This window comes from Eretmochelys imbricata, chromosome 2, assembly GCF_965152235.1.
Source record: "Eretmochelys imbricata isolate rEreImb1 chromosome 2, rEreImb1.hap1, whole genome shotgun sequence".
Classification (NCBI taxonomy): domain Eukaryota; kingdom Metazoa; phylum Chordata; order Testudines; family Cheloniidae; genus Eretmochelys; species Eretmochelys imbricata.
This window is the reverse complement of record NC_135573.1, coordinates 36,875,051-36,887,235: the sequence shown is the minus strand read 5'-3', so window position 1 is coordinate 36,887,235 and position 12,185 is coordinate 36,875,051. Positions and strand designations below refer to the sequence as shown.

General features: G+C 41.2%; 1 protein-coding gene across 4 annotated transcripts in view; it reads right to left on the bottom strand.

Moving 5' to 3' along the window:
- Positions 1 to 5,189: 5,189 nt before the first annotated feature.
- The window catches only part of AZIN1 (antizyme inhibitor 1), a 59,601-nt gene continuing 52,605 nt past the window's right edge, over positions 5,190 to 12,185 (bottom strand). For all 4 annotated transcript variants that reach the window (XM_077809895.1, XM_077809897.1, XM_077809898.1 and 1 more), the window contains 2 exons: positions 7,148 to 7,362; positions 5,190 to 6,500 (listed from right to left, as the gene is read on the bottom strand). In XM_077809895.1, coding sequence (XP_077666021.1) covers positions 6,389 to 6,500; positions 7,148 to 7,362 — 327 coding nt within the window. In that variant the 3' untranslated portion in view covers positions 5,190 to 6,388. The remainder of the gene's footprint in view (positions 6,501 to 7,147; positions 7,363 to 12,185) is intronic.

Sequence of the window (12,185 nt, the reverse complement as noted above, 5' to 3'; positions counted from 1 at the left end):
CAGCAGCACGCACCAGGGCCAGGGTGGGAGGGAGCTCCGCGTTGCTCTTGCTTCCAGGTACCTTCCCTGAAGCTCCTATTGGCTGCGGTTACCCGTTCCCGGCCAATGGGAGCTGCAGTTGGCGGTGCCTGGAAGAGAGAGAGCAATGCATGGAGTCATCTGTGTGTTGTCTCGTCTCCCCCCCACCCCGGGGCTGCAGGGACATGGTTCTGCGCACCATGGGGGGGCGATCCCATGCCTGGATTTGGCCCGCGGGCTGTAGTTTGCCCACCCCTGGCCTAGAGATAGGCAGAGAGGTGGGGGGGGATATGGAGGGCACAGGGAGTTTGGCGGGCCACACAAAAGAACCCCGTGGGACGTGTGTTTGAGACCCCTGGTTTATGGCTTCTTTCCTAGGCATGAGTTGCAATAACAAAGCCCCCAGGTCACACAGATACGGCCAGTTATCTATGTATGAGTCTAATAGGATAGGGCTTTATCTTCTGACCAGACACAGATTCGTAAGTTCCAAGGAAGAAGGCACCATTGTGAGCTGACCTCCTGTACAACATAGGCCATAGAACTTCCCCAAAATAATTCCTAGATCATATCTTTTAGAAAAACACATAATCTGGATTGAAAAATGGCCTGTGACTGAGAATCCATCATGACGTGGTAAATTGTTCCAATTATTAATTACCCTCCCTGTTAAAAATATGCCTTATTTCTAGTCTGAATTTATCTAGCTTCTTGCTAGATTGAAGATCTTATTACATTCGTTCCTCTCATATGTACCTGCAGAAGTAATCAAGTCACCCCTTCATCTTTTTCTAATGTTAAATAGTTTGAGCTCCGTGAGTTTGTCACTATAAAGCATGTTTTCTAATCCTTTAATCATTCTCATGGCTCTTCTCTGAACTCTGTCAATCCCCACCCCCCCAACCGTTCTTGAATTGTGGACACCAGAACCGAACCCAGTATTTTAGCAGTGGTTGTACTTATGTCAAATTCAGAGGTAAACTATCCTCTCTGCTCCTACTCAAGATTTCAGTTTATGCATCCAAGGATTGCATTAGCCCTTTGGGTCACGGGATTGCACAGTGAGCTCATGTTCACCTGATGATCAACCCCAATGCCTAAATCTTTTTCAAAGTCACTGTTTCCTATGCAAGTATGGTTTACATTTTGTTCCTAAAGGTATCCATTTACACTTACATAATGCTTGCACTCAGTTTACTATTTTAATATAACTAAGTGATCTAGATCACTCTGTATTAGTGACCAGTCCTCTTCATTATTTACCACTTCCCCCAATTTTTGTGTAATCTGCCAACTTTCTCAGTGATTTTGTTTTCTTCCAGGCCACTGACAGAAATGTTACAGCATAGGGCCAAGAACTGATCTATGTGGGATCCTGCTAGAAACACACATTTTCAGACCTCAGTGCACGTTTTCTGCATCATAGCTATTCATGCCCTCAGTAGAATTGAGGGCCTTGTTGGGAGTCGATTAGCTACAAACAGCTTGAGGGCAGGTAACCTCAGTGGGAGGATGATGTACAGTAAACTTAGGACTTCTGTACAACTTTTATAGGATAGGAAATGTCTTCTCATTCCAAATCTCAAGGTTGACGAAAATAGGACCTACTCAGCCCTTCAACAATGTAGGCTTTAAATTAAAAACAAAACAAAACAAAAAAAACAAACAAACAGAAGACAGTGTCAATTTCCAGACTTTGGAATGGCTGCAGTATAGCAATCAAGAGAATGTTAGTATAGAGATTGTTACATTCAGAGGCAGCCAAGGAATAACAACCAACTTGACTTCAGAGAAAAATGACTATTTTTGTAATAACCGCATTGCTCTGTCTTAATCTGACAAATAGGAGCACTCGAGACAGAACAGAAATTAATCTGTTAGTGCTGTTACTGTCTTACAGCAAGTTTCCCTTCTGTCAGCTAGCTCATACTGTCAAGCACAATTGGCTTTGTTCTACAGCAATTCGCTGGGTAATCCTATTAAAACACCTAATTCAAATTAGACTATACAGAGGCAAGGAGATTAAAATGTAATGTGAAAAGGTGGCTTTGTTTAGCTTGAAGGTTACAGTATTGTTTAATATTGGGTTCTATATTCTACTCAGCCTGTGACCATTTCCACGGCAGCTAGTTTTACAACAGTCAAACCCTCCTCTTCTTCAGAGGCTCTTTTGCCACAGGTAATTTTGTCATGCCAGCCATTCTTCCACTGGAGGATCCAATACTATTGTATTATACAAAGAAGCTACAGGGTAGCTGTACTAGGATCCAAACACGAATTCCCTTATGGGGTAGCAGTATTGCCAATCTCAACCATTCAAAGATCATGAGTCAGATTAATTTAAAAAAAATTTTTTTTAAAAATAGGGGGGTTTACTTGCCTTCTTATTCTGAGCCTGCAGCATGCATTCCAGTTCATGTTTCCATGCTTTTCTCTGCAATCATGAGGTCTAAAAAACGTACTTAAAAATAAAAAGCCGATCCATATCGCTTCTCTCCAGGAGATTTGGGGGCAGAGGGAGGCAACACTGCAGTAGTAAAGGGTATGCCTGCATGACCACCATCTATAGCTTCCCCATCTTCTTAAGAATGGTTTTAATAAAAGATGTGTTTATGGCTATTTGCATTTTACCATGGAAACTCTCAGGATGCAGATTCTAGTTGGCGTCAGGTAGGAAAGGAGATGATCTAAAACAATGAGTTTAGGCTATTCTTTGTGTGAACTGAAGGGCTGAATACTTAAAGCCTTGGTTGTTCACAGGCAGGAATGGATTAAGACTATCAAAGGCCACTGGCATGCCATAGCTTGCCCCCCACCCTGCCCAGCACCTGAAGTGGCTGTGGGCCTACCTTCCTTCCCAGAGAGGTGGCAGCAGGTACCCTTGTCTACTCCCTGAGAAACAAAAGTCAGGGTCTACCACTTGTGGGTCCCATATCCCTTGCAGGGGTGACCATATCTTCTAGGGTAAGTACTGGGGCCTTACAACTATTTATCTTAAGAACTGGTGAGGGGGAGCCTCTTACATTCCCCTACTGCCACACACCGAGGTCCGTGCTAGGGTGCTGTTGGTAGGGCCTACTAAAGCAGCAGTGGATCTTGGTCTTTATAGCCAAGGCACCTCATGTCTCAGCACTGCTGTTTGACTCTACAAACTCAGGCAGACCTCTCTCTAACTATGCACAGTTTACATTTTCAATATTTTTGTTTTAATGAAAGCTGAGATGTCACAACCTCATCATATGCCTCTCGGAGTTGGTGCCTAGGCCTGTGCCTAATTACAGGGAATCAATAGCAAACCAAAATGCAAGATTAAGTTTTAGACTAGCACACCCTAGTCTATCAAATTCTAGCAATTTATTTAGCAGGTATCTTCTGAGGGAAGTAGGGACAGTAATTAAATCTAGTTTGTTTTCCTAAATATACAATGAAATGGTTTTTCATAACTTTCCCTGTTCTCTCAAGCCTGGATCAAGTCTCATGTACAGCCCATTAAGAGTATTAAATCTCTTTGGTGTTCCCTATAATGTGGGGGAGTGTTTTCATTAAAAGTAATGAGATGGGGAATGGAATTTACCCACCTCTGACACAGGACTCACCTTAGCTAGGTGACAATCCTCAGCTCAAGGTAAATTTTATATTTAGGTTGACTGGGTAGCAGCAATGGATTTACTAAATCACATTTATGTGACTGGTTGCTTGGATAGAGCAGAAGCAGCTGCGAAGTGTCTTTCCCTACTGAAAGATAACTGACAGAGCTTGAGTAGTTTGGTTATACCAAATAAAGAGGGACCATTGCCTCAAGTTGTGGTGCCTAATTAAAGGGTGGGGATGAACGCTTGGGAAATGCCAAAACATATATACAAATTGTCAAATGTATTGATGTAGTACTTCAGAAGAAGTATTAATAGTTTTGTGAATATAGGTATGGTGTAACAATGAGCCTGTTTGGGATATACATGATTATTCCAGTGTACTGGAAACAGCACTTGGATATTAACATCATGGAAATTAATGGTTTAAAATCCCCACTGTATTCATACCAAGGTCCACAAGAGTAGTTTTCTGAGCAAGAAGTTGTAGATGTGTATTCAGCATGACAAAGCTACATTACAGTTCAATCACTATATAGAAATCATTCAGGTTTATATTTTAACTTCTGAACTGAGATTACAATATTGTAAACAAATGATGGTAACAATTTTTAGCATCAAATTGAAATACATACTGGGTTCAAACTTTTTTATGGCAAACTGTCTTCATATACAATAGGTATGTCTGAACTGACCACCATATTATTTACAATGGAATTATTTGCAACTGAGCTGTAAGTTTAACATAAAACAATTCTCTTTAAAGCTCCACAGCAGAATCCTGCAACATGATCTCAGATAACCCTAGGTGATGTTTTGTATTTGTTTAGGATTTCAACCAAACCTGCCACTGGAGGACTAGAGTACATGGACTCTTTCAAACCTAGAGAAATTTGGGCTGATGGCTAGATTTTCCATACGAAACTAACTCCCAAAGTATTAACCCCCATAAATAATTATTATAAAACATGACCATCTTCAACCTGTCCCTTCAACAGACAGGAACAATTCATTAACTCAAAAAGCACAAGACAGTTAAGCCCAGAGGTGCAAAGGTATTTAAGCACTTAACAGCCACTGATTTCAATGGTACTTAGATACCTAAATACTTCTGAGGTTTTGGGCCTTAGTGCTTCCCTTAGGACTGGCCTACACCATTCTATCAATTGAGAAACAACATGGTACAATTCCCTATTGTGATTGTAGATACAGGTATAAAACTGTGTGTAGGCAAGCCCTTGGTGCTGGAAGTCCAAGGTGAAAGGATCATTCCATGATAAACTCACCTTCTTTCCACCTTTAAAGATATACAATATTATGTATTCTTAGCCTTTCTGAACTGCAAACTTGGGTTTCCTGCCAGTTGGCACTAATGTACAAATGCATTTGTACATGTAAGGTGGAAATTTCACACCCCCAGGTAAGGAGCTAAAAAATCATCTCCATTTTCTAATTAATGCTTTTGATTCAGAGATCCAGGATTTAGCACAATAGCCATGAGTACTTAAAAATCCTGACTCCTAACAGTTTCAGGTTAGCAAGAAAAATAAGTTAAAATGAAAAAGCAAGTGGAGGACTGGAGAAAAGAATCAAGAGACTTTAATAACAGAACAAGTAATTCCACTGAACAGCTTCAGTTATTAAGATTAGTTGGCATATATAGTTGGTGTGCTTTGCTGTTATTTAAATACACAAAGTACAGTGCAAAAGAGCATCAAGGTTTCTGAAGACATGTAGCCCTTCTATTACAAAGACAATGCTGTACAGGACTAGTTGAAGGTTTTCTATAAAGCTAGTTCAAAAAAGGGAACTGACATTTCTATTTAACATTCAGTACAGCTGTAATTCATATTTCTACATGGGTACTACATGCATTCTAGCTACAGCTACCTCTCTCCTAGGTACTGCTATTCACTACTGTTGCCTTGAATGTTTGATATTTTTGGTGTTAGAAATGTTAATATAATTTAGTTTATGTTGAAGCAACACCACAAACTGCATTTCAGCTTGCCAGGAACTTATCATCTGAACTTCCCTTCACACGAGCTCACCAAACTTAATTTACTTAAATTAATTATTCATCATTTAATGTTCTGCCAACCTAAACCTGAAATAATAGGCTGGAAGAAAAAAAAAAATCTTTTCAAAACAATCATCTACATATCCATTTCACTGCTATCTAGTCCCTCTCACAAAGAGAGCCTGAAAAAAAAAATCTACACAAAGTTTTATTGCAATCATACATGGGTTACGTCAAGGGTCAAATACAACAAATACTATGATGCAATTTTACATTTATTGAACTACAGTTCAAAGCACAAATTTACACACTAAATACACTGAACATCTCTAATGAAGTCACACTAGTCTCCCACTGACATTTGATATATCTGGGTGAAAGACAATAACTTTACAAGACTTTCTAACAGGAATCCTTAGTATAAAAACTGTGTACTTGTATGTAAACTGTTTAACTGAGAACCCAAGTGATGGGTTTCCATCTCGACTAAGTCATCCATTTTGTTGCATATTTTATTTAAACGCTCAGGGGTTGAACAAACTGGCAAGTTTAAATCTGCACACTATTATCTAACCCTCCCACCCCAGTGAATTGTAGTTGTAGCTGGTTTTGCCTGGTCCCAATTAGCTATTACTAATTTTCAAGTTTTGAAGAGAATGAGTTGAATTCAAGATTGTTCCATTTTAATTCCACAGTGGAATGTTGACCAGACAAACTACAGGCTTGCAACTGCAAGTCTACATGAAGCGTTACTGCCTGTTTAAGCTGCAGTGGAAAAGCTGTCTTCTGGGCTCAGCTGAATGCAAGAAGGCACAAAGAAGAAGTTCTTCATCAATGTGTCTGAAGTAATTCCAGCATCTTGCATCTCATACCTACAGCAGAAAGTATAACAGAGGTATGTTCAGGAAGCATAGACCTGAGAGTTTTAAAGTTCTCATGGCGGCTTAACATTGGAAACCAGCATTAAGTTCAGTATTCAGTCTAAACAAAAAAATTATTTGGCAGACTTAAGATTAAGTTAACCTTTTCCACCTTAGTAATACGTGCATTACAGTATTTACTGGTGAATATATGTTATATAGGCTGTGCTTATCACAACACTTCCTTTTAACACATTGGACAGCTGCACAGAGACTCATCAGCCAGCAAAGCAATACCTACAATTGTATGCATTCTACCATTGTCTTAAATGAAAGACTTGTCTACACCACACCACAGGGTAGACTATGGGATTGTGAACTGCAGAGCACTCCAAACCATTGTGCTCTAACTGTCTTGCGTGGACACTATTGGTGAGAATACCTAGTTCATGTTAATGTAGTCCTGTTTGAAAGGTGAAACAGTGTGGTAGCATTTTAAAAAAGAAACATGAACTAATTGTCTAAGTTGATTTTTTTTAAAAAATAAATCTTCCTATATCAATCACCATGCATCCAACTGTAAGATTATGACTAAATGTTTTCGGGGGGAAAAAGGCTGAGTGCAACTACCACAGCAAATATTGAAAACATCATCTTACCAGTCATTGAAAGACATCATGTAGTAAATTGGTGGTCTCTGAAAATCATTAAAGGCAGACTGTTGACCCAAGGTACCAGAACCCATATTATCAAAGATCAGCCAGTCTCCGACACTCAACTCAGGAAGAAGACAGTTTTCCACAATTTGATCAAGCTCATCACAGGATGGACCCCAAAGGCTGCTGGCAAACAGAGGCTCATCTTCCTTGTATTTCTACAAAAATAATCCAGTCAAGTCAGGCTTTAGTTTAAGGCAAAAGAAAGTTTTATAGACACATTAGAAAAAGAACATTGATATTAAGTCATCTGAAAAATTCCTTTCTTCTAGGGAAAAAGTCCACAGATCCATTACAATGGGTCTCACGCCTGCTTGCAGCTTCTTGGGGCAGAAAAGACTTGTCAATCAGGCAGTCTGGGAGAGGCCATACCCCTAAAGACCTAGCCAGTTCAGAATACTTCCAAAGCTGTTTTGTAGTGCAAAGTCCTTTAAAGGTTAATTCACAGGTTAACAGACAACATTCATAAACATTTTCTGCTGCAGAGCAACTTGAAATTCCACCCCAATTATATTATTATGTCCCTAACTTCAAATTTCACCCCAAGGAAATATATACTGTGTCCCCAAAGAAAATGGAGGCTAGTGTGATGGTTTAAGCCTTCCTCAGACCACAATCCTTGTACTGAGTTGGATCTGCGGACTTTTATGACTGGAAGAAAGAAAATTTTTGAGAAAAGATATGGTAGGTTTCCCTATTCTTTTTCACAGGGAAAGTCCACAGAGCCATTACAACAGGGTGTCTAAAAGCAGTGCATTTCTGTGAAGGGAAAACAGGAAGAATGAGATGAGTGGCTCTGAATGAATGAGCACCAGTTTTTTTGGTGGGGGGCATGCTTTGCCTGTTCCATGCAGGCCAATAATGTAACATGACACACACAGACCAAGCCCCTGAAGATGTCCTGTTTGTAAAAATACTTTTTCAAGGCTAAAGACGTGTTAACACATCTGACTATCCTATTTTAATTATACCTCTCACATAATGTAGTTAAGATTTGATTTTCTGGACTTGGGTACAGAATTTTGTCCTTGGGAGCAGATTCTTTTTGTAGAGGAGACATAGCTGAGTGGTGGTGGACACCTGAATTCTACATGAGACCTAGAATTTCCCTTGACAGCATGGAGGCCATCATGGCTCACTTCTGCCTTGTTCGTTTGTCCTGGAGATCCTGGAGAATACTGTGATCAGAAAAAGAAAGTCAGGCTTTTGGCCCTGGAAGAAAGGTGCATAATCATGCCTTCAGCCTATTAATTTCTTCATCAGAAAAGAGACTCATCTTTGCTGGGTTCTGGCTACAGATATGTCCATTGACACACAGGTGACTCAGGGCTGACTCTGCACTCAAAGACCTTAGGCTGTAGACTCCGCTCTTCTGGATTTTTCCTTTACTTTAACCACCTCCTATATTTATTTATTCTATATGTAGTGCTTGAATATACAGAAGATTTTTTTTTGCTCTTTTCAAAATATGCAGCCAGGAACAGCGAAGATTAGATGCTCATCCAGGTTGAGGGCCTGGTACCTCTGTCCTTGTTTAAAGCTATTGCTGAAGTGTTGTAAGGGATCACTGCTACATCTTGGCTGATCAGGACTGCTCTTAAGGCCTAATTATTTTGATCCCCTTGATTCTGTGTTAGAAGTCTGTTCTTGCATTAACTTTGGATGCAATTTGTTCCCTGAATGAGGTTTCCTGCTTTTGAAGCTGCTATAGATTATCTCCACCAATCCTCTCATTGCAACATACCCTCTCTTCCAAGTACCCCTGGCAATGGCACAAAAAAGACAGTCCTACATGCCCAAGAAATTTATGGAGAAAAACCATGTGGAGTCTTACAACAGTATGTTGTTCCTAGAGACCCCTGTTCTTATCCAAGACAACAGAGCCCTGACAGATGTGACTGGAGAACAGAGGACACTGTGCCTCCTGACCACTGGCTTGGAGTGGAGGTTGATAGTTATAACTATTCCCAGAAGTAACAGTGCCAATATGATCTCATTTAGATGTTTGTGATATTGACAAACTAGGTTGTTCCAGGAAAGAATATGAACTGTATGGTATCCCTTTTGTGTGGGCATTTTCCAGGAACAGTGCTCTGATGAGCAAGTCATCTTAGCACATGTATACAAGAACCCTTTTCTGCTTGTGGAGAAACAATGTTAACTAGCACTTTGGAGGACAGCCTGAGCAAGGCAGGTAGGCCACAGAATAAAGGGTATATGGGTAATGTAGTCTGTTGCACATGATGCTGGTATCTCCTCCAGCACGGTTGCATAACATGTAGATAGGTGTTCACATCAATTAATGATGAAAATTTGGTGCAGTGGTAGAACTTGGTCTCCATCTTGTGACTTTGGAGTTGAAGTTATGAATATTGGCTCTATACTGTCTGTATTTCAAACTTATGCTATGCTTCTGGGTGACACCCCAAACAAGTTGGTGTCAGCTCTGCCTAGCCTGCTTGATGGTCTATTAAGGACCATCAGCTATACAACCGACACATTGAAAGAAGGCAGATACACCTTGTAACTCAGCAAGGTATGCAGGGACATGCCTATGACCAGAACTCTGAGGTTTTTCCATGCCATGTGATGGACAGCTTGTCTTTGGGACAAAGAAAGCAGAGACCACATGGCAAGAGACTATAAAAAGCTACTGCAGCTCCTCCACCTTGTCTTCAATCCTGCTTCTTACCTCTGGAGGGACTTTGCTACAAATGGAAGCTCTACACAAAGAACTGATGACCCATCCTAGATGTGGATGTACTCCAGAGACTTGATTTGAACTTGCAGTTTATTCCATCACTGCTACAAGCCTGAATTAAGAACTTTGCCATTACTGTATGTAATTGATTCCATTTAACCAATTCTTGCTCTCATCTATATCTTTTTTCCTTTTATGAATAAATCTTTAGACTTTAGATTCTAAAGGACTGGCAACAGCGTGATTTGTGAGTAAGGTCTGATTTGTATATTGACCTGGGTCTGGGGCTTGGCCCTTTGGGATCGGGAGAACCTTTTCCTTTTACTGGGGTATTGGTTTTTATAACCATTTATCCCCACAAATAGTGGCACTGGTGGTGATTCTGGGAAACTGGAGTGTCTAAGGGAATTGCTTGTGTGACTTGTGGCTAGCCAGTGGGACAAAACCGAAGTCCTCTCTGGCTGGCTGGTTTGGTTTGCCTTAGAGGTGGAAAAACCCCAGTGTTGGGTTGTAACTGCCCTGCTTTAAGCAATTTATCCTGAACTGGCATTCTCAGTTGGGTCCCACCAGAACCAGCATCGTTACACCCTCCTCTAAGTCTCAGCTGGATCAAAGAGTGCCAAGACCCATAGAAGAGTCTTTCTCCTTTTGAGTTATCAGAGCTCCTTAGATGATTAATATATTTTAAAATTATTTTATGTAAGCAGGTTTCCAAGGTAGGTTTGTTTATAGTCACTAAAGTGTGTGCCCCCCCTGTGCTACTCAGCAGTAACCAGTACCTACTTGGCCTGAGGATTGGACTTCCACAGCCTCAGGCAGAGCTGGTGCTGTGACTAAGCTGAGCTTATTGCTCTTACTGTAAATCTCAGGCTGTTTTGATGAGGGAGGGCTAAGGAAATCTTTCTCAACAAGGCTGCTGGCCTGAAGGTTCTTAATGATACAATGGGCAAGAGGTAGTCTGGCCATGTATGTCTGGTTCTAGTCCGATATGTGGAGGCATAAAAGACTGCTGAGCTGGCTCAGGGGTTGTTTTGGTTTTTAAATTATATTCTTTTAAATAAAGATCATCTGTTTCTTTAACATGAGGACTGAATCAACATTGGGAGTACAAATTATCACAAATCTGCTTGTGGATGAACTAATTCCCCTTCCCTCACAATCCCCATGTTTCCTTTTGCAGGGGCTTATCTGGAGGCATACAGAGTCCCCACCAAATACTCCTGAGAATGGTTTCTGATTACTCCTCAAAAGAAAAAAAACTGAGTTCTTCCTGTATTGTGGTGACCTACAAGTGGAAGGAAGTCCCTGCACCTTTTTCTCCTCCTTTTTACTAGGAAAAAATCAAGCCTTAGAAATTTCCTCTGTGGAGGAGTGACACCTGCAATTAGAGTCCATAGTGTGCCTTTTATGTCCCTCTCAGCTTCTGTATTCTGTGGTAATAGAATATCAACAGAGGGGGTCAGGAGAAAGCATAGCAGGTGTGGTTCTACAGAAATAATGTTCTTTTGAGATGAGCCCTTGAATTTTATAGAAGCTCCTTAAATCCCTGCCTGTGGAAGGAGCAGGGAAAACAATCACATGACACAGCCCTTTTGTCTCACTAAATCCCCTGGTGGGCCCTGTAGTGCTACACAACAGTTAACACCCATGTTGTCTCACTGAATCCTAGGGTGGGCAAGGCAGGCTTCCATAAGGGATGATTCCCACCTTGTTAAAGAGGGTGAAGTAAATTAGAAACAAGTAGTGGGCCAAGACACCCTTTACTGCTGCTTGTTCCTCCACCTCTGGGCTGCTCTCTACCTCAGCCCTCCAAGACTAGCAGTCTGGGGCATGGCTGACCTGCAAAGAGCAGAGACCCATTAGTCAGGCAGGTAGCACATGGCTGACTGGCAAAACAAGCTGAGTTCAGCTGGCCAGACATTTTTGCGCCCTTTTCGTCCAACTTCTCTATTCCTCTAATTGCCTTGAAGCTGTTCCAACAGAGCGGCATGTCCAGACAGGTTAAAACGGAAACTTCTGCAGCCAGCAACCCTGGTATCAAAACGGGGTGGGGGGGAAGGTGTTTCAGCAAGCCTGCTGCAGAGCACAACTCCTCCACTCACCCACACCCCTTCCAAGGCAAAATAAAAAGCCAGTTCAAACTAGCTAGAAGTGGCTGGGTCTTCAGGGGTGTGGCCATTTGCGCCTGAGTGGCAGGTCTGGTTACTGCCCCAAAGAAGCTGCAAACAGGAATAAGATCCATTGTAATGGATCTGCAGAATTTCCCCACAAAAGAATAAT